This window comes from Pecten maximus, chromosome 4 (assembly GCF_902652985.1).
Source record: "Pecten maximus chromosome 4, xPecMax1.1, whole genome shotgun sequence".
Classification (NCBI taxonomy): domain Eukaryota; kingdom Metazoa; phylum Mollusca; class Bivalvia; order Pectinida; family Pectinidae; genus Pecten; species Pecten maximus.
In genome coordinates this window covers 32,733,255-32,754,753 of record NC_047018.1, presented here as the reverse complement: position 1 = coordinate 32,754,753, position 21,499 = coordinate 32,733,255, and the positions used below count along the sequence as shown (strand labels likewise).

Below are 21,499 nucleotides of genomic sequence, written 5' to 3'. Positions count from 1 at the left end.
CTGATTTTAATTAAGTTTTTTTTATTGATAGTATCTAAAAAGAATGGCGATCTATTGAATCTCACTAGTCATAGTTTTTAAATAACTAACATGGCAGAACATAACAAATCAAATGTAACCCCTATATCACCCTTCAGTAAGAGTAACCCCTATATCACCCTTCAGTAAGTATAACCCCTACATCACCCTTCAGTAAGTATAACCCCTATATCACCCTTCAGTAAGTGTAATCCCTATATCACCCTTCAGTAAGTGTAACAACTATATCACACTTCAGTAAGTGTAATCCCTATATCACCCTTCAGTAAGTGTAACAACTATATCACCCTTCAGTAAGTGTAATCCCTATATCACCCTTCAGTAAGAGTAACCCCTATATCACACTTCAGTAAGTGTAACCCCTATATCCCCCTTCAGTAAGTGTAATCCCTATATCACCCTTCAGTAAGAGTAACCCCTATATCACACTTCAGTAAGTGTAACCCCTATATCACACTTCAGTTAGTGTAACCCCTATATCACACTTCAGTAAGTGTAACCCCTATATCCCCTTCAGTAAGTGTAACCCTTATATCCCCCTTCAGTAAGTGCAACTCCTATATTACCCTTCAGTAAGTGTAACCCCTATATCACCCTTCAGTAAGTGTAACCCCTATATCACCCTTCAGTAAGAGTAACCCCATATCAACATTCAGTAAGTGTAACCCCTATATCACCCTTCAGTAAGTGAAACCCCTATATCACCCTTCAGTAAGTGTAACCCCTATATCAACATTCAGTAAGAGTAACCCCTATATCACCCTTCAGTAAGAGTAACCCCTATATCACCCTTCAGTAAGTGTAACCCCTATATCACCCTTCAGTAAGTGTAACCCCTATATCACCCTTCAGTTAGTGTAACCCCTATATCACCCTTCAGTAAGTGTAACCCCTATATCACCCTTCAGTAAGAGTAACCCCTATATCACCCTTCAGTAAGTGTAACCCCTATATCACCCTTCAGTAAGTGTAACCCCTATATCACCCTTCAGTAAGTGTAACCCCTATATCACCCTTCAGTAAGTGTAACCCCTATATCACCCTTCAGTAAGTGTAACCCCTATATCACCCTTCAGTAAGTGTAACCCCTATATCACCCTTCAGTAAGTGTAATCCCTATATCACCCTTCAGTAAGTGTAACCCCTATATCACCCTTCAGTAAGGTAACCCTATATCACCCTTCAGTTAAGTAGTAACCCCTATATCACCCTTCAGTAAGAGTAACCCCTATATCACCCCTTCAGTAAGTGTAACCCCTATATCACCCTTCAGTAAGTGTAACCCCTATATCACCCTTCAGTAAGTGTAACCCCTATATCACCCCCTATATCACCCTTCAGTAAGTGTAACCCCTATATCACCCTTCAGTAAGTGTAACCCCTATATCACCCTTCAGTAAGTGTAACCCCTATATCACCCTTCAGTAAGTGTAACCCTATATCACCCTTCAGTAAGTGTAACCCCTATATCCCCCTTCAGTAAGAGTAACCCCTATATCACCCTTCAGTAAGTGTAACCCCTATATCACACTTCAGTAAGTGTAACCCCTATATCACCCTTCAGTAAGTGTAACCCCTATATCACCCTTCAGTAAGAGTAACCCCTATATCAACCATTCAGTAAGAGTAACCCCTATATCAGCCTTCAGTAAGTGTAACCCTATATCACCCTTCAGTAAGTGTAACCCCTATATCACCCTTCAGTAAGTGTAACCCCTATATCATCCTTCAGTAAGTGTAACCCCTATATCACCCTTCAGTAAGTGTAACCCCTATATCACCCTTCAGTAAGTGTAACCCCTATATCACCCTTCAGTAAGAGTAACCCCTATATCACCCTTCAGTAAGAGTAACCCCTATATCACCCTTCAGTAAGTGTAACCCCTATATTACCCTTCAGTAAGAGTAACCCCTATATCACCCTTCAGTAAGTGTAACCCCTATATCACCCTTCAGTAAGTGTAACCCTATATCACCCTTCAGTAAGTGTAACCCCTATATCAACCTTCAGTAAGAGTAACCCCTATATCACCCTTCAGTAAGTGTAACCCTTATATCAACCTTCAGTAAGAGTAACCCCTATATCACCCTTCAGTAAGTGTAACCCCTATATTTGTATTTGGTCTGTAACAACTGAATTAATGAATTAGATGAAAAGATATATAGTTTCTGCTTGTGTTTTCCTTTGTCGCTTTTAAACGGTTCACTTTTATTGTCATGACGCCGATTTCATGGTCCATGTGGACTCCTCGGAACCATAGGTAGAGCGTCATCAATGTATTGTATTGAGAAATCATAGTATATTGCAAGTATTTTATCTACTTTCCTTATTGTTTTCGCAGAAATTAACACTATCATCTCGAAAGCAAATATTATATATTAACATGACTCATCGGTTTTTTCCTAATTTAGATATTCATCTTTTAAATTAAGAAGATACGAAGTTTGGGATATGCATCGTTACATAATCGATATATGTTTGCTTTCACAAGATATTCAAACATTTTTTTCTATTTACATCATTAAGCTAAAACCTTAAAAATCCAATAAATGTATTTTAAAGTTTAGGAAATAACAAAGTATTTGTAGAAAGAGACTGGGTTTTTGTAGACAGCTATTCAAAAGCCATTTGTAACCTGCATTAGAAACGGAACGAAACATCGCTATACAATAATGGTAAGTGCTTCATTTAATCTTTGAAGTGCAAAAATATCAAACATAACATAAAACGGCGGTCTTTACACATACTCGTACCAAGGCTATCAAACGATGTGTATTTACTTAGGAGGGTAAATAGTATTAGCGAAAAGATCTCACGACTAATGAATCCATACTTTCTTAAACACCTCCATATACAAAATGGTACCATCTTCATATTTTACATTTGTCTGATAACATTAAACTTAATGTATTATAACATATTTTGATAGTAGTTTTGTCAATTTCTAAAATGGAATTATTATTTAAATATCTTTATTTAAATAAAGAAGGTATATATTGTACAATTAAAGTAAAAAAACGATACAATAGTGTTTCATCAGATTATAAATAGCTCTGTATCGGGTAAAGTAAACGTGAAACAATCACAGGGGTTTATAAATAATGTTATTTTTCATATAGATTCAAACAGATAACTAGCACTCAGCAACAAATAACATAACAGTCAATTAATAACGAAGCAAGAAGGAAATGCCCATTCTGTGATGAGATTAAGAAGAAATAATTTATACAGGATTATTTACAGCAGATTGATCATACCGATGTCATATGATTGTAGAAGGCAGTGTAGTGTTTTCAAAAAAGCAGAATAACAAAAGCCGTCCGTATCATTCCAACGCTTGATTAGCCATACTCTTCATTACACCTTATGTCAAACACTCGGATGAACTCCGTGTGTGATATCAATGGTATTAGTAGGTGAGGAACGAAGAGGCGGGCTTAGCTGATAAAGAGTACAGAAGGACACCGAATATTTGACTTTTTATCCAGTGACAAAGCATGTTATAGTTCAGAGTGATATCTGCGGTCTGAACATCTACATACAGACGCTCATAATCACTACCAGCATCTAGACATTTTCCGTCCCACTAAATATAGAAAATGGCTTCCCCTCAGACAAGCGGAAGAGCAATACGTGTCACCTACAATACAAATGTATAAGCCAGCAGTATGAATCGGGACCTTTTCAATGTAACTACCAACCTGGAAGCCCAATGTCTGCGAGTTTTACTATAACCCGGCCAATATGTGAGAGAATCTTGGGAGTCAGGACTTCTCTTATCATCTCTTTGTGCATCGAAATAAAACTTAAACTTTCACACTGATGAAATATTTTCAAATTTCTGTAGCTTTACTGGTTCATTAGTCCCTCTGTGTATAGTCATGTTCTTATCTCTGTTATAAACGTATAGGATAGGGAAAAGTAATATTGTTGTAAATACATAGTTTAGTTAGTGATGGTTTAAGTAAGCGGTTTTAAGGAAAAGTAAATAGTAATTCAACGTTTAAGGTTAACTCTTTGTTTATTAGCGACTAGGAAATCTTATAAAAGTGTATTTTTATATGTGGTAAAAGTACAAACATTTGCATATTTTATGATACTTATTGACAAGGAAAATATTTTCTCAGTGTGTTTCTGTGTGTGTCACTTTTCGGCGTTGACATGATGAAGATTTTTTGTTTTCTGTTTTGACCTATTTATATTCATAGCTTATTCCAGCATCATGACACACTAGGTCAGATCCATGTACAAATGTCTTTCATCAAAGAGCCAGAGTGGTTCAATCAAATCCACTAAGTACATGAAAACGCAGATGTAAAAAGCTTATATTCATGTTGTTTAAGAACACAGAATATTTTCCAGGACTATTACATTGAATTCCAAAAAAATAACAATAGTCTTCTCTCTCAATCCTGTGTTAAACTCAGACATGTAAATATTGTTCAAGTAGGGGAAACTATGACGTTACTATCAAGAAAGTGTAAGTTCATGAAAGTGTTATACATCTTGCCATGAAAGCCTTTATGTTAATTTGAAAACACACATACATTACAATGTATGTATCAACAACTTGACATCTTGTATCTTGTGTCTTTGCCGACACGAGGCTTGGTTTAACTGACCTTACAGGAAAGGTATATCACAACTAGAAAGTTTATGCGCTCTTTAGAAAAACAATTAGTCGGTGTGTTGTTTTGTGTGTTTTAAAGTCAACATACCCCACGTCGATGGTATAGTTCATATCAATTTGTCAAATACAACAAAAGTTCTGACAACCAAATAACACCAACCTGCGATTCCTGTAAGTATAGGGGATCGTACCCAGTATCTCAACGCTAAATGTCTTTAACAAAATGTCGCCGATTAAATTCACATAAAAAACTTGATGAAACTGTTTTCCATTAAGGGGGTATACTGTTAGATATGTCCCCCTTGACCTAACCGTTTACAGGTATACCCAAACATTACACTTAACTATAAATTTACTTCTTTCACTGATCAAACAGATAAGTGTCCAAAGAGAGGACAATTTTCTCTGTATTTATCCCTGAATTCGGTAATCTACCTAAAGTTTTCTATCACAGACAATTTCCCCTCTCTTTATCCCTGAGATCGGTAATCTATCTAAAGTTTTCTATCGGGTAAACACACGTCGATGTACTGCACGGCTAGTGTTCCCTATAATTATCAATTGAGCTATTCAAATTTCATTCACAACTGGGGTTTTAAATCCTACTGGTGTCATTTCTTTCGATAGCCTGTATATGAATGAACTCCGTGAAGGTATTTTACAAGATAACAGGTCTTCTAAATGTAAGGTCCAACACAACACATCTTGCCCATTGTGATGAAAAAGAAGAGGACATAACAGTATCTGTATACAAAGCATCATACTAACTACGCCAGCATAGAGATCAGCATCGCATCTGTATCAGATAAATGATTAAGTTTATCATCATCGAGATCAGCATCTGTATCAGATAAATTATCATCATAGAGATCAGCATTTGTATCGAATAAATGATTATTTGTATCATTATACGTACGTCAACATTGACATCAGCATTTGTATCAGATATATGACTAAGTTGATCATCATAGAAGTCTGCATCTGTATCAGATATATGATTAAGTTTATCATCATAGAAGTCAGCATCTGTATCAGATATATGACTAAGTTTATCATTATAGAAGTCAGCATTGTATCAGATATATGATTAAGTTGATCATCATAGAAGTCAGCATCTGTATCAGATATATGATTAAGTTTATCATCATATAAATCAGCATCTGTATCAGATAAATGATTAAGTTTATCATTATAGAAGTCAGCATTTGTATCCGATATATGATTAAGTTTATCATCATATAAGTCAGCATCTGTATCAGATATATGATTAAGTTTATCATCATATAAATCAGCATTTGTATCAGATAAATGATTAAGTTTATCATCATACGTAGGCTAGTATTGTGATCAGCATATATCGTACAATATTTCCTAATTTGCTTGCTTTGGTATTAAGGTCATCATCTCAACAGCCAGGTTTATATGAGGACGAGTGTCAAACAAGAGAAATCGGGGCACAGATCGGTAATAGACAGGAAAGATATATAGATCCCAAGTGTGTGTAGGAATATACCTATCTGGAAAATGGCTCAGTCATATCTGATGTAAGTCTAGCGAGCATTTCAATCCCATTTATTTAACAACGCCGAGCAATGCAATCTGCTGAAATGAAAGGTTACCTTCTATTCAACTTTTGCTTTAATATTATATTATTTGAATTTGGACACGAAGGGAAATTAACTGACGTTCTTAAGAAAACAAACAGTTTGAGTATCTAAGGCAATAACTGGTATAAAGGAATGCTACCTCTGGCTCGTGAAATGAGAAAGAGCAGAACAGAAATATGAAATTGAAATGGAAATCTGAAAAGCATTTCCTCGAGAGTTTATGATTAAGTTCTAGTTATACATTTCCCCTTAAACTGTAAAAGATTGTAGGAAAAAACATAAGTGGTTGGCATCTTTAGATAATGTTTACATAATATGTTAAATAATGAGTATAAAACAACAACTTAATATCTACGGTATTAGATAATAATCAAGTGCATGTGTTGTTATAACACATCGAGTAATGAAAATGTATTTGGTATAGCGTAAATAATGCCTCACAGGAAATACTTGCTATACTAAGGCAGCTGTCATTGATCTGGAGGATATTAATTACAGTTTATCTGGATTTTATGCATTTATCAAAAAAATATATTACTATCATATAATCACATAATACCGAGATATAAGTGGACATTGTAATTCTTTAGTGCATACTTTATTTATATAAATACCAACCGAAAATAGCAGGCTTCGTCAAACGTATAATAGGTAAGTTTTGTTATTTGTTTAAAAACAACAACAACAACAACAACAACAAAAATAATAAAAATAAACAAATAAATAAAAAACAAAAACAAAAATGATAACCGACATTATGGAATATAATATAAACAGAATCTTTCAACCTGAGGAGAATATTCTTAATTGCCAATTGCTTGCCGATAATATTTTCCCAAGGGCTAGGATGTCCTGTCTCACTCCCAAGGTGGTGAATAACTATTTTCTCACTGGAATCCTGGAATACACTTGCTGAGTATAGGAGACGAGTTGTTATATCAGGACTAAAATGATAGGTGAAACATTTATCTATGACATTATAACATACTTTATAGGTGTAATATTTTCGAAAGCTGAGAGGTACTGTTAAAGCGCATATTTCCTATATGGGAGGATTCAGTATTTTACATCTAAATAAAGTGAATTTGGAAGAATAATGCCAATTCAGCTGAAAGTGATCCGGAAGGCCTTGTAGCCCCCTGAAACCAACACTTATTGATAACGGAAATGAACACTCTCATATACCTATATTTACTCTATAAACAAAGAAATAGTCTACATTAAAATAACATTTGACAAAAGACAATTATAAGCATCCGGATATTGACATGCAAATTAGGCCTTTATCGAAACAAAATCTGAATGATAATGTTTATGTCTACAATCATGAATTGAATCATTATGCAGGTGCAAGGTAGGCACACCTGTGTGAAAAGGTTCGAATGATAGTGGAGAGGACGTTGGCCGAGAGTGTTGTTGATGGTGGAAGGTGTAGACATGCCCGGAGCACTGTCAGGTTTACTACACACGAGATGACAGGTAGATATCGGATCAGTATGGGAATATCACAGTGTCTCCAAACTTTCTCTGGATTATATCAAATATATAAACAGAATACTGGATCATAGTCACCGAACAACAACGAGAAATTAAATAAATTAAATGAAAATTATTAGTCTCTTCACTATAAGACATTACGTTATCGATCAGTAAAATCATTTAAATGTGTTCAATTAAGAAAGATTCGGAGAAGCCGTCGGTAGAGTATTTTGACCTCCTACGTAACAGAACTGAATTGAATTAAGTGTGAAAGGGAAAACAATATGTTCAGAGCAGTGTACTGTGACAAATTCTACGGGAACAATTTGATATATAGCACCCTCAACGGGGAATATTACAATACATTATATAACTACAACTTGATCCTAGCTGTTATTCTCTCTATTATACTAATACTAAAGATCTACGTCAGTACAGGTAATGATGATTGAGTTTATCATAATATGATAGTGATGAACTGAGGACGAGCTCATCGGTATTAAAATGGTGCCTACTTTCAGCTGCTACATCCAAGTGCTGTTTTCATGAGGACATACATCACGCACAAACTTGTTCTTATTGACACTAGTCTCCAATCTCTCTGGGAATATTGTCTTATTTTTTTATATTGAAATGATATGACATAACATATGAATATACTGCGAAATCTGAATAAACTACAATTAATATTTCCTAAACATTTTCACGTTGTATGAAGTTGGTCGAATAAAGAGTTTCATTACAAAACAAAATGTTTACTTTGTATTGAATTAAAACGGAACCTTTTGTAGTTTCTACAGAAACTTCAGTATTGGTTTAAATGAGTTCTTTGGTTAATAAAATGTTTTTCATTATGAATGAATCAATTGTGAAACAAAGAGATATATAGGTGATATTAAAGTCGATAAACTTTATAAACAGGTTTTACGTTACATAAGTAGATTAAATCATTAATTATTATGGATTATTCATACAAACATCTTACAAGATGTGTAATTACCAGTAATAGTATTACCTCGATATAGTGTCCTTTTCCTTTTGTCATTATAGAGTATACACCTAACGCAATAATTCAATCTTTTGGTAATACTGATAAAATATCCTTCATATGATATATACAAGAAACCTAGCTATAATGTTCTTCGCGGCATATCAATACAGTATCAACTCATTAGAGTATATATCATTATTAATGTATATACAGCACATTATATAATATCCCTTGCAATGTATAAACATTTAAACGGTAAAACAATGCTATGTAAAATATTCCTCATAACATTAAAACAGTAAAACTTTTATAAAGCACCACACGTAAAAATATATATAAAAGTATATATCTGTATAAGATATATGCAGTATATATTCAGAGTAAAACCTTTATATAGCACCACTTGAAAAATATATGTATAAAGCATACATCTGTATAAGGACTTAAGGACTTTGTAGTATATGTTCAGAATAAAACCTTTATATAACACCTCTTGTAATATATATATATAAAGCAAACATCTGTATAATGTCTTCGTAGTATATGTTCAGAATAAAACCTTTATATAACGTCTATCTTAGTATATAAACAATGAAACCTGTGTATACCGTCCCTCGTAGTATTCGTACAATCAAACCTATATGAAAACCACTATATAAAGCAATACCTTTATAGTATTTACGATAGTTTAATACATAATATCCATCTATGTTTCTACCTCTCTAATATTTAAACGAGAAGGCTAATTAAGTATACAGTAAAACCGTTTACACCATATAGACAGGAAGACAACAGGTCATAACTTATTGTTGATTAGAAAATTTCCGACAAAACGTTAGCCCCAAGTCATTCAGATGTTTGATTGGAATGGAGAGATAGCAGGCAGTAAAACCGAGATATAAATGCCTTCCGGTAAGACATTCGCAAACAATAAAATCTCATAAAACTCACAGGTATGAACATAGGGTTTGATTTATATTTATTAACAGACTTTAGATTTTATTAAACATTACAATTATACATTGAAAATTATAATATTGAAATAAATTATTTAATTTAGTAATGTTATTCTCAGCTTTGACAAGTGAAACACTTTTCTGCTTTATAAGATTAGTTCATGTAATAATTGTACATAACATTTAACATACGTTATATGAGCAGAGCTCATGAGCTTACAATAGTTCTTCATATATGTAAAAAAAAACCAATATCTTCACATCTTTCAAGGTGTTTTCATCTGACTTTAAACTCTAGAGATAACGTCATACAACCATGAATTTGAGCACCTCCTTCAACACATTAATCTTACATGGTTTTTGATCATACAAATTGCAATTTACATTTCCCACTTTGAGGCGTTTAATTAGCACAGCTTCGTCTAACAAATGTGTGAGCTAAGGGCAGCCTATGTAATTCGTACCCTCATATTATCTACGGGGTACCTACCCATCTCATCTGTATTTAAATGATATAAGGTTATGTACACAATCGGTGAGGTAATTGAAAACAGGTTTCATTTGGGTCCACCTTTCAACAAGAGAAATGCTACTATTATGGGCTTGTAACCTGGGTATCTGCCCCTCTCCTGCTCGATCTTCCCGTGTTCCTGACATATCAAAGAACCCCTGATTGACCTACGTAAAGTAGTACTAATATATAATTCTATATGATAGACTAGTGATTTGGGAAGAGCTACTCCAGTACATTTTACATTTATATTACTAATGAACATATAGAGGCCTGCATGGACCAAGGCACCGATAGATGAAACATTATTACAGGAAGCTTTCGGTGTCCTTTCATCCCTAACGAGGCTATCACAAGGCGCCTCTAGACGAGAAGAGGTAATATCATTAAGAACATGATGTTAATACTGCCCATTTTCACAACATCCTTGTGCTAAAATCATTATTTCCTTCCTGGAGGATTTGTTAGATTTAATTTACCACCATCAAAGACATAACAAGTGCAGAGTGTAATCTCCAGCATGTATTATGATTGTATTAAGAGAAAACCACGTGCTGTACTTCATATGGGAGGTTTTAACCTTCAATAAACATTCCACATTTATAAGTGTACAAAAAGAAACCAAGATGTTTAGCAGGATATATGGGGAACGGTAAAGAAATGCATGTTTCTTTAATACATGCGTAAGGACTGTACATGTACCGGCACAAAAGTATGTATTCTGGTATATAAAATGATAATCATAACACTTGAACTAATGCAAACATATAATTGAAGAAATATTTCTGAGGCAAATGTAGGAAATACAAGTTTGAGGGATGAAAAGAAGAAAGAACACTGCAGAAAAACACAAACTGCATGATGCTTTGGTAAAGAACCATTAGAAAAAAACTAGCTACTCATTACTGAGTTGTCACTAGGTCAGGGAGGATTTTTGTAGGTACGATCCGGATATATTATACACCGTCCCGTAATGAAAATTAGGATATCAGACAGTGGTTGGGATCTCATGTGGTTCTACATCAAATACTAATATAAACACTTGAAATCTTACACGCTAAAGTTAAACGAATTGATAATTAAATGTAAAGCATGTTGGTATTTACAGGTAAATCACGTGCATACTTTCTACGTTAAAAGTAGGTAGAGTTATGGATATATAAAACACATGTACATTCGCAGTCAAATCATATGCGTGCTCAAATAAATCATAAACATATGCTGATTTTAACACAAGTATAGTTTACAGGTGACCTAAAGGTATTACAATAGCACAGGTACAGCAAAACATACGTAAAACAAAGATACAGGTAAAACAAAACACAGGTAAAACAAAAATAAGGTAAAACAAAGACGTAAGGAAAACTAACGGACAGGCAAACCAAATTGACAGATTAAACAAATGGACAGGTAAAACAGAACACAGGTAAAACAAAGACACAAGTAAAATATATGGACAGGTAAAACAAAGATACAAGTAAAAAATGGACAGGTAAAACAAAGAAGTGAATCAATGACACAAATAAAACAAAAGAACAGGTAAAAGATAAGGTGAAACATACATAACCAAAACCTGTATTCAGTTAAACAAAGGTGCAGGTACTTACTCCGTTTGAGTCGAACCTCCGCTGTGACAATCCTGACAGAGAATTTACATACCATCAGATGAAATGTTACTAGAATCCACAAAATCATGGTACATTATTTTGGACGATGTAAAACGCTACATAGATGGAGATAATGTCATCAGATTGTTATCTTTACTTCTCCAATGCTCCAATCCATGGAATGACACTTTCCTATCTAATCCATCAAACAATTCCGTAATATAAATCCTGTTCTCTAACCCATATTTCTGATATATAAATCCCATAGTTAGAATCAGACACGTATACTATACATTTTACAAGGAACACTGCTGATGCTAGTAGTGCGAGTCGACAAGGTACTTTGGACAGCGGTCGACTCCTGACTTTTTTTCTGTTTGGTAGCACGCCAGATACTGTCTCCTCCCACTAATACACCGCGTGACTCTCCACACGGCCAGACATACCTACTACACGGTAACCCACACACTCAGCCGACGGGAGGGGGTTATATCCCGCCGCACTCATCATCATTGCAATAGTCTTGTTAACACATTTGGGGGAAGTCCATTCACGATCCCGACCATCAATCACTATATCCTACTACCAATTGTAACTTGTGTGTCACTTTTCTAAGAATGTGTATTCTCCATCGTGTAGACGGTTACTTTCTATATATCATTTTACATTATGTTTTCTTATTGTTTCATTGAAACATATTTACACTTGTTAAAACATCTCGGCCACTGTACTACTGTGGAGGTCTTGGTGTAATGTTATATCAAAACATCAGTATATCGTGTAGATATCGTATGTAAATATGCGGAACGTTATGGCGGTAGGTATATAACACTTGTCTCGGAATGTCAATCGGAGCTGTTTAGGTGCTATATATAATGAACGACCAATACCAGCTATTAGTAACGACACAAGTGTAACGCGCATGTCTTTTCGTGGGTAACATGTTAATGATGGTTTAAAAAATCGGTAACCTTGGAAAACACTAGCGAGCACCTCGGTACGTTTATCAGGAAAACTACAGTGATTACACGTGCGGTTATGCTATCATGATACACGACAGCTTTCCACAAACGCGAGCATAGATGTCAGCTTTCATATTAGTCAAAGCACCTACTCTTCCGCTATTTCTATAAACCATGTAGTTTTTGTATATTAGTTGTATGTTACAGTACAATAGAATTAGATTTTCTAATTAATATTGATGGCGTATTACTGACATTTCACACAATACAATTATTTTGTGCAGTTATATGCTATTGATACGATACCGGATTCACAGTGCACTTCAAATTTCAATTAATTGGGACAACATGCTTCACGATATTGATAATTAACCAACAAAATTGGTTTAAAGGCCGTTCTCTAGCAATGCTTATCAGGGGTATTCCGTGCCAGGCCCGACGTCTAGATCATCACACTCAGCGGGCAAATTAGTCTACAGCAATTCTTACCAGTCCAAGGTCAATTCCATTTTTAAGATCAATTGAAAATATCAGTTTCTCCTCCCCTCATCGAGAGATAAAATAAAATGGAAACACTATATGTATTATAAGGGGGATGTTCAGAAGAGGTGAGAGGGGGCGTGGCACACAATTCAAAGTGTCAAAACCCGGCATCCATTCATAAAATACTCTTTTTACTCCTCTACTTCTTATACTATATCAAAGAATTTATCTGAGAAGGATTCAAGCAGAGTTTGAAAAATCAAAACGAATTTTTTACTATATTAAATTTTTTTTTCCATTTAAAACCTGTTTTATTCTATTAAAAAAGCATATGATAAGAAAGATGTTTCATGTAAAAACATTTTGATGAAATTCAGTGTGCATTGTGACACATATGTGATATTAATAGTCTAGATAATGAATGAGAATGGCAGGAGACTTTAGTAGGAAGTCCGAGCTATATGTAGAACATTCAAGGTTCAAGCTTTCCCTGTCCGTTATATAACGTTAAAATACCTTGTACAGAAACTCTATATACACGGAGTGCGTTGAATGCTGATATGAGGTTGTGTAATGCGAGTTATTCAGTGGACAATATGAAAAGTGAAGGTACTCTACAATTAAATGATCATTCAAACTGTATGAAAGAACTGTAAAACACGATCCTCTTAGCTGTGAATGAAGTAAGTCATTATCTTCAAAATGGCCTACAGCCTATGTTTGTCAAACATGTAATTATTTGCACTGAATGCCTACATAGTGCTCTTGAGAAGCTTAATTAATAATTTTCTAATTTTGCATATGGAATTAAAAGAAGGATTCTTTTGTCCATAGGGAATTTGAACATGTATAATTTACCCCATGGCTTGGTATATTTCCATGTAAAATGTTATTTAAGTCCAGGTAGAAATTCAAAGATAGCGTTACATAACCTCTATTTGGGTAAATAGTGTAGATATCCAGAGCTGAAGTTAGGGAAATCGGCTAACATGAAGGTTGAGTTATAGAAGGGTGTTGAAATTACCCCAAAATGCACAGTTTGGTAAAATTTACATAAAGAAGTGAATTTCTGAGGATATTGGTTATTTGCAATGAAAGGCAATTGAAATCCCTTTATTAGCAAAGCTACGAAAATTGAAAAATCAAGTTTGGCTATACTTTGATGGCACTAGAAATAAAGGAAATGATGTCTTAAGTACTGTGCCGTTAATTCCTGGAACGAAGGACACTTTCAGGAAATAAATGTCTTGTGTGGCAACCACATCTGCGATAAACGACATCAGAGAGAATTCTTTGCACATTTCCAATAATTACCTACAGCAAAGAGGGAACTATGGATGAGATAGGAAATTAGCCTGGACATGACAATGGTTTGGGCTGATGAAGGAGGAGGGTCAAAAATACACACTTCCGACTTAATGAAATTAGCCATACACCATGTGAACCGTAATGAGGTAGAGCCGTGTACTATGTGAGAGGACAAAGACATGAATAAGAGCTTGTTAATTGCCTCCAAATGAGCGATCAGCGGGAATATAACGAAGAGCAGTGTGTATTAATGGTTTACTTATGTAACGACCTGTAAGCATCCCGTACAGACAGGCGATCAAACATAACACAGCATCTTTAACAAAATTATCAGTCATCACGAACCATCTGAGTTTCCATTCATCTTTCCTATCAATGTACTACATAAGACATTAAGTTATCTTCTTGTTTTTCCAAAATCTAAATTCATGGATCTTTTTAAAGATAATATATATACTACGAATCAATAGAATTATATAAAATAGTAAAGATAGACACCATGATAAAAACACACCTGGGCAAAAAACAAACTCTAATTAACAAACTGTACCTGGAGCGGAGTTAGAAAAACAAAAGCAGGAAAATCTCGTACTCACAAAGACCGGAAGCGAAGTGATACCAGTGTTTTATTTACTCTTTTTATCAAATTTGAGTTGGACTTAAATTGTTGCTTTCACGACATAATTCTGTGCAGGTGTTATCTGTAATTAAGAAATAGTGTTCTGTATCACATATATATATTTTCTTATATACCATTCAAACAACTTAACGAGCAATGATTCAACTCTCAATATCAATTTCTTTAACATTTAATTTATAAGTATTCGCAAGATATTTGAAATATTCTTGCCCGAAAATTATTAATGTAAAGGTAAATCACTTTACTATAAGCAAAGTATGACTGTATATATTATATTAATGAAGAAGTGTATTCGAGATTGACAACATGCTTTTCGTAGACATAATGTTCGTGGATGGCTGAAATTTACGAATGAATCTCACAAAAATAAGAGGAATGCCAGTATTCACGTACATGATATATACTGTGGCCCTCTATCTGTCACGCCCCGTTTGCGGGATCGGTGTGTGTAAACGTTTTCAGGTAATTGAATTACCACTTGATATTTATCTAATTTGGCCGTATTAACGACGGTGAAGCTGGTGTTGTTACATTCCCGCTATGTTAAGTCGACATCTGGAACCAATACGTGAAGACAGAATACGAATGACCTTGCAAATATATTCCAAGCACATGTCTCGTAACGCGAGCAGATTTGTAATATGTAATATCTGTTGAAGTTCTTCTCTGGGCTACTGTCTGTTTTCCTTTGTATTGTGTGGTTCTGTCATTTTCTCTGCTATTAGGTACAACATTGTCTTCTGGTTATACAGCTTCTTTTTTACTCTAATCTATCAAACAGAAAACCAATTAGACATCAATACATAAAGAAATCAGTAAATCAATCAAAAACAAATATGGAAATGTTTCAAATTACAAGATTCCCTGTAGATGTGTGAAACAGTGATTCAGTCTTATTAAGATAAATATGCAATGTTCTATAAAGAGGTTTTTTTTAGACAAAAATACAAACGTGATAATTTGTTTCACCTAGTATTAGACGTCTGTGTACGTTTCTGCAATGTGACTTGAGCTGTGTTACATAAGGGGTAGCTTTGCTACATAGAATGAAGGTTTGTGCGAGGTAGGGTATGGCAGTAACGCCGAGACAGGTGAAGCAGAAAGGACAGCTCAGCGGGATCCCTAGACACATAGCTTTGAACGTCTTCATTATCTCAAGTAGGAAGAATTGCTAGCCTCGGGGAAACGTTTCTACACAGTATCCCGATTTTGATGTTGTAATGTTGATTAATAGCGCAGAACCAATGGGAAGGAGGTATGTCCAACCCAACCAAGTTCCGTACCAACAGTGCACTTAACCTTGTGGCGAACAAAGCGGCACTGGTAAAATATTTGGGGTTTTGTCTTTGTGGTCACTGATATGAATACCTTCGTGGTGTCTGGTACAAAGCCACAAGAACTAAAATTATCTCCATCCCTATGTACCTTAAACATACTGAAAAGCACCAATATTTCGCGGTTGCTGTTTTCTCTTTCGACTTCTTAATTGATACTTTGGTCAAGGCGAGTTGATGCGTTGATGACAATGACTTTGTGCGTTGATGACGATGATGGCGTTAATGACGGCTAGTTGATGTGTTTATGTGCTGATGACGATGAGTTTATGTACTGATGACGATGAATTGACATGTTGATAACGATGTTGATAACAATGTTGATAACGATGTTGATAACGATGAATTTATGTGTTGATGACGATGAATTGATGTGTCGATGCCGATGAGTTGATGCCGAGGAGTTGGTGTGTTGATGCCGAGGAGTTGTACGTTTGTTTCGTTGTGTCTTTTACCATATTTGATAAATGTATACTTAAGACATTACTCCTACTGATGCATACATGTTCAATTTCAATTTATCTAACATCTATCCACTCGTTTTTCAAAAGGAAAGTTGACAAACTAACGGTAAGTGGTGAACGATGGGATATGATGACCATACATGTACACGGACTATTTATGGTGACGCATATTAGTTGGTTTCAAGGAAGAGGAGGAGGATGGCTTCCTGCAATTAGTTTTCAAACCGGAAGTATAATGACGTGGATACCGGCTGTCACGTGACAGGAATTCAAATCGATAATGAGTCAGACTGTATTATCTGAGCATATAATTCCAATCTTGATTGTCCAACAAAGATCCAATATCAGCACGGGCTTGTACAGGTAGACGAACGTTCGCTAGGTTGTTCTAGGATATATATGGAAAAAAGGCCAGATTATAGACCGGAGCCTTGTCATACAATTTAAGGCATTAGTCCTTTGATACGACGGCACCTAAACTAATGGATGACAGTGGAGGTCACTACCTAATACAGTTATATTGACATTCCACAATGGAGGTCACTGCCTAATGCAGTTATGTTGACATTTGACAGTGGTCAATACCTTATACAGGCACATTGACATTTGACAGTTGAGGTCACTACCTAATAAAGTTAAATTGACATTCCACAATGGAGGTCATTACCTAATGCAGTTATATTGACATTTGACAATGGAGGTCACTACCTAATACAGGTGTTGTGACACATTGTGATTGAACACTGACTTACAGTTCCAAAATCTTTTCGGATTAAATTGACACAAGGAAAATGATTTAACAAAAAAATACACAGCATTCCATAGAAATGTAAATATAAATAACACATACTTCAAAAAATAGCAATAACACGCAATTCCGTTACTATTGACATGCATTACCTAAGTACAAATCCCCAGGGAATTGTAACCGTTACTGACAGCTTGCTTTATTTTCCAACCGGGACGTCATATTCTTTAAATAGCTCATGTTTGGATGTCAACCGTTATATTTATTTGACGTAGATTGGATCTCCAGTGAAAATGATATATCATTGTAGAAATGTGGAAAGATATGGACCTAGAAACGGTTCAATGCAATACAACAGCAGATTAGATTTAATTGTCGTTTTAGATATTCATATGCAACAATACAAAAGTTGATTAGTTTAAATTGTCGTTTTAGATATTCACATAAACACAATATAATAGTTGATTAGTTTTAATTATCATTGTAGATATTCACAAACAACAATACAATATCATATTAGTTTTAATTATCGTTGTAGATATTCACATACAACAATACAATAACAGATTAGTTTTAATTGTCGTTGTAGATATTCACATACAACAATACAATAACAGATTAGTTTTGTCATTGTAGATATTCACATTAAACAATACAATAGTAGATAAGTTTTAATTGTCGTTGTAAATATTCATATACAATAAGGCAATAGCAGATTAGATATAATTGTTGTTGTAGATATTCACATTAAACAATACAAAAGCAGATTAGTTTTGATTGTCGTAGTTGATATTCATATATAACAACACAATAGCAGATTAGTTTTGTCGTAGTAAATATACACAAATTATAATAAATTAATATTGCAGAGAATTTTTGGTTCTTTTCTGGGAATTTCAAACAGTGACATCAATTCGATGCAAACGCACAGATAAAATTTATCATAAAAGTTGATATCTTCTCCCTCGGTAGAATCGCCATTCCTCTCCTCTCGTTTTATTTTACACTGTATCTGATGTTAGCACGATTATCATTTGGCTATATGGTACCCTCAAAAGTTTTTGGCAAACGAATTGATATTTCGCCTGATATAAGCTCAGGATAATCGACTTTCTATTTTTAGACTATTTTCAGAGGACCATAACAAGCTTCCTATGTTAACAACCAAGACAAACTGTATCTTTAATCTGAAATAACTGTTTCAGTAAAGTCGTTCTGTACCGCTACGGACATCCTTTGTTGGTGAACCGTAGCAATGACTCCAACTTCAATTTTATTTACCTTGTCCTTTGATAAAAAAAAAAAATCATTTCTAAATATCTGACCATAATTATTTGGTATTTCATATTTCCGTGTAGTCATTTTGAAATATAAATTCGATGGGAGAAACAAAAACATTTATTTTTTTATTGTGTGCTTACAGAACTCTTATATATCAAGTTTCAAAAACGTGAATATTTTCATACAATGCACCGAAATGACTTAGATATGTATCTGAAAATGTATTGAAAGGTCGCTTGAATTAGACATTATATCTTTTTGAATTTTTGTAGTAAATGAAATGCGCTCCACCCTTGTTTTACAGCCATTCCTTTACTATCATTCACAGTTATAGACACGCGCATGTAAAGATTTGATCATCTGTTCGCTGTATGAAATGAGTATAGAGTTACTGCTAGCAACATTTCATTGAAATCCAAATAAAACTTCACAAGAAACGGTGTCCGCCGAGCGCTTGTAAACCTATCGCACCATCTGTGTTCGTGCCACGCTTGTCTGAGATCAGATTAACCTGTTTATGTGGTGATGTCATCTTATCCATTTTAACCGTATCACTTACCTATATTACGATACTAATCTAATTATCACTCTATACGTATGCCTCTTGAAACGTGCAAGTATGTTCCGTCGCGTAGGAATACACCCAACAGAAAAATAGTTTACAATTGTAGCCGGTTGAAATGTACTTTAATTGTCCATAAATAAATACCGTGGCTTTTGAAAGAAGTAATTCATTTCTTTCTCTTTAACCGAAAGAATGTATAAAACTTGTAAAATTTGAAGTGTACTAGTCACACGTAAATTGAATTCGTACGCGAACTGAAATTAGGAACCCCATTCACATACAACATACAGTATCTTCCCTGTTTTCTTGTGTCTTTTTGGTTACTTTACATTTCGACATTACATTCCTATTTAGTTCTCCTAGAAGATGCATAGACTCAAGACCCAATGCTTCAGTACAGCGAATCACCAGTGCATTTTGATATCAACAAAAAGGATTTTACTCTTCAGTTTACTGTGGAAAGGACAGTTCTCATGTTTGTCATATCTGAAGTTACAATATTGATATTTGAAAAAACAGAAAATGAAAGTGATGGGGAGACGTTTGCAATGTGGTCAATCTTCATTTCTGGAGAGAAAATGGCGTGCATTGCAGCAAGTATAGTTCCTCACATTTCTAAAAGGAACTATAACTAGAATGTCAGCAATATTCCAATGGTTAATATTTTTGCTTTTTTTTATACTAAAAAGTGTATACTTTTCAAGGAAATTATTGATAACGCAATACGCTTTTTGACTTATTTTTGAAAATTATTGTATTCCGATAACCGCAAAATACTGAATTACATGAAAAAGACAACATTGACAAAATCCGTACATGATTATTCAAATTAAACAAGAATGTCTCCATAACACTAGATAATTTCTACAACAATTTAAAAACTTTCCAGTAAACCGTCCCGGAACATTTCCAATAATGTATACCAAACAGTATCGTAATTTCGTGACGTTACCACTACTTGCATTATCAGAACAGAAGCGAATTCGAGACGATTATAATTTCGCGATTGCAGTAAAAATTAAAATTCGAGCTAAAAATGCTCACATAATCATTGCTTAACATTAATTATGAAAAACAACTTAAATTAAATAAGTAATGGTGTAGTGTTTAAACTCCTTTAAGATGTTATTAAATTATTTTATATTAGTAAAAATATTTTACAGTGAAAATCGCCTTTGTTTGTCGTGCAAACGATTAATTTTTTTACTGTATATCATAACTTACATTTCTAGAAATATGTTTCAGCTATGCATAACCTCGAATTATATAATTTATTTATATGTATTGTGTCAATATAATGCAATTAGGGTGTATTTCAACCTGTGGCCAATTCTTCCTCTTTATTAGATATGATATCTTTATGTGATTTCAGTCACTAAGTGCTATCTACTTATCTGTCTATGGGAAGATGCGGGTGGTCCGGGCTCCTCCTTTTGGCGACTGCAATAGTTAATTGTTTCGGATCATAAACATTTCAATGAAAAACTGTTTTACATCTTCACAAGAGAACTTCACCCCATTCTACTGGGATATGATCAATAAATATTCCTGGGCTCTGATAAATAAAAGTTACCATCGTCCTCTCACAGCAGTCCTCTTCCAAGGGAAGGCAATAAAATCGTATGCCCTCAGCCCCAGTCGGTTACTGACTTTAACACTTATCTCAAACTCACGAAACAATTCTTTCTTTGTTTCACTCTGTCAGCGAAGAAAAATTAACAGAGAATACCGACATCATAACGTAACCATCTTTCGAACTCAAAATCGATCAAAAGAGTGAAAAATATGAACAAATGTAGATTTATATGGGAAACATGGAAACGTACAAGACCAGGTGTTCAAAGAGAGTAAGGGTCTTCGGCTTCATCGTCAATTATTACGTCAAAGTCACAT

The 21,499-nt window shown here is 34.5% G+C and overlaps 1 protein-coding gene across 1 annotated transcript in view; it reads right to left on the bottom strand.

The window, feature by feature from the left end:
* LOC117325871 (R-spondin-2-like) overlaps nt 1-12,439 on the bottom strand; it is a 48,204-nt gene extending 35,765 nt beyond the window's left edge. Inside the window, exon 1 of the mRNA XM_033882369.1 lies at nt 11,822-12,439. Coding sequence (XP_033738260.1) covers nt 11,822-11,909 — 88 coding nt within the window. The 5' untranslated portion in view covers nt 11,910-12,439. The remainder of the gene's footprint in view (nt 1-11,821) is intronic.
* Nucleotides 12,440-21,499: the final 9,060 nt, after the last annotated feature.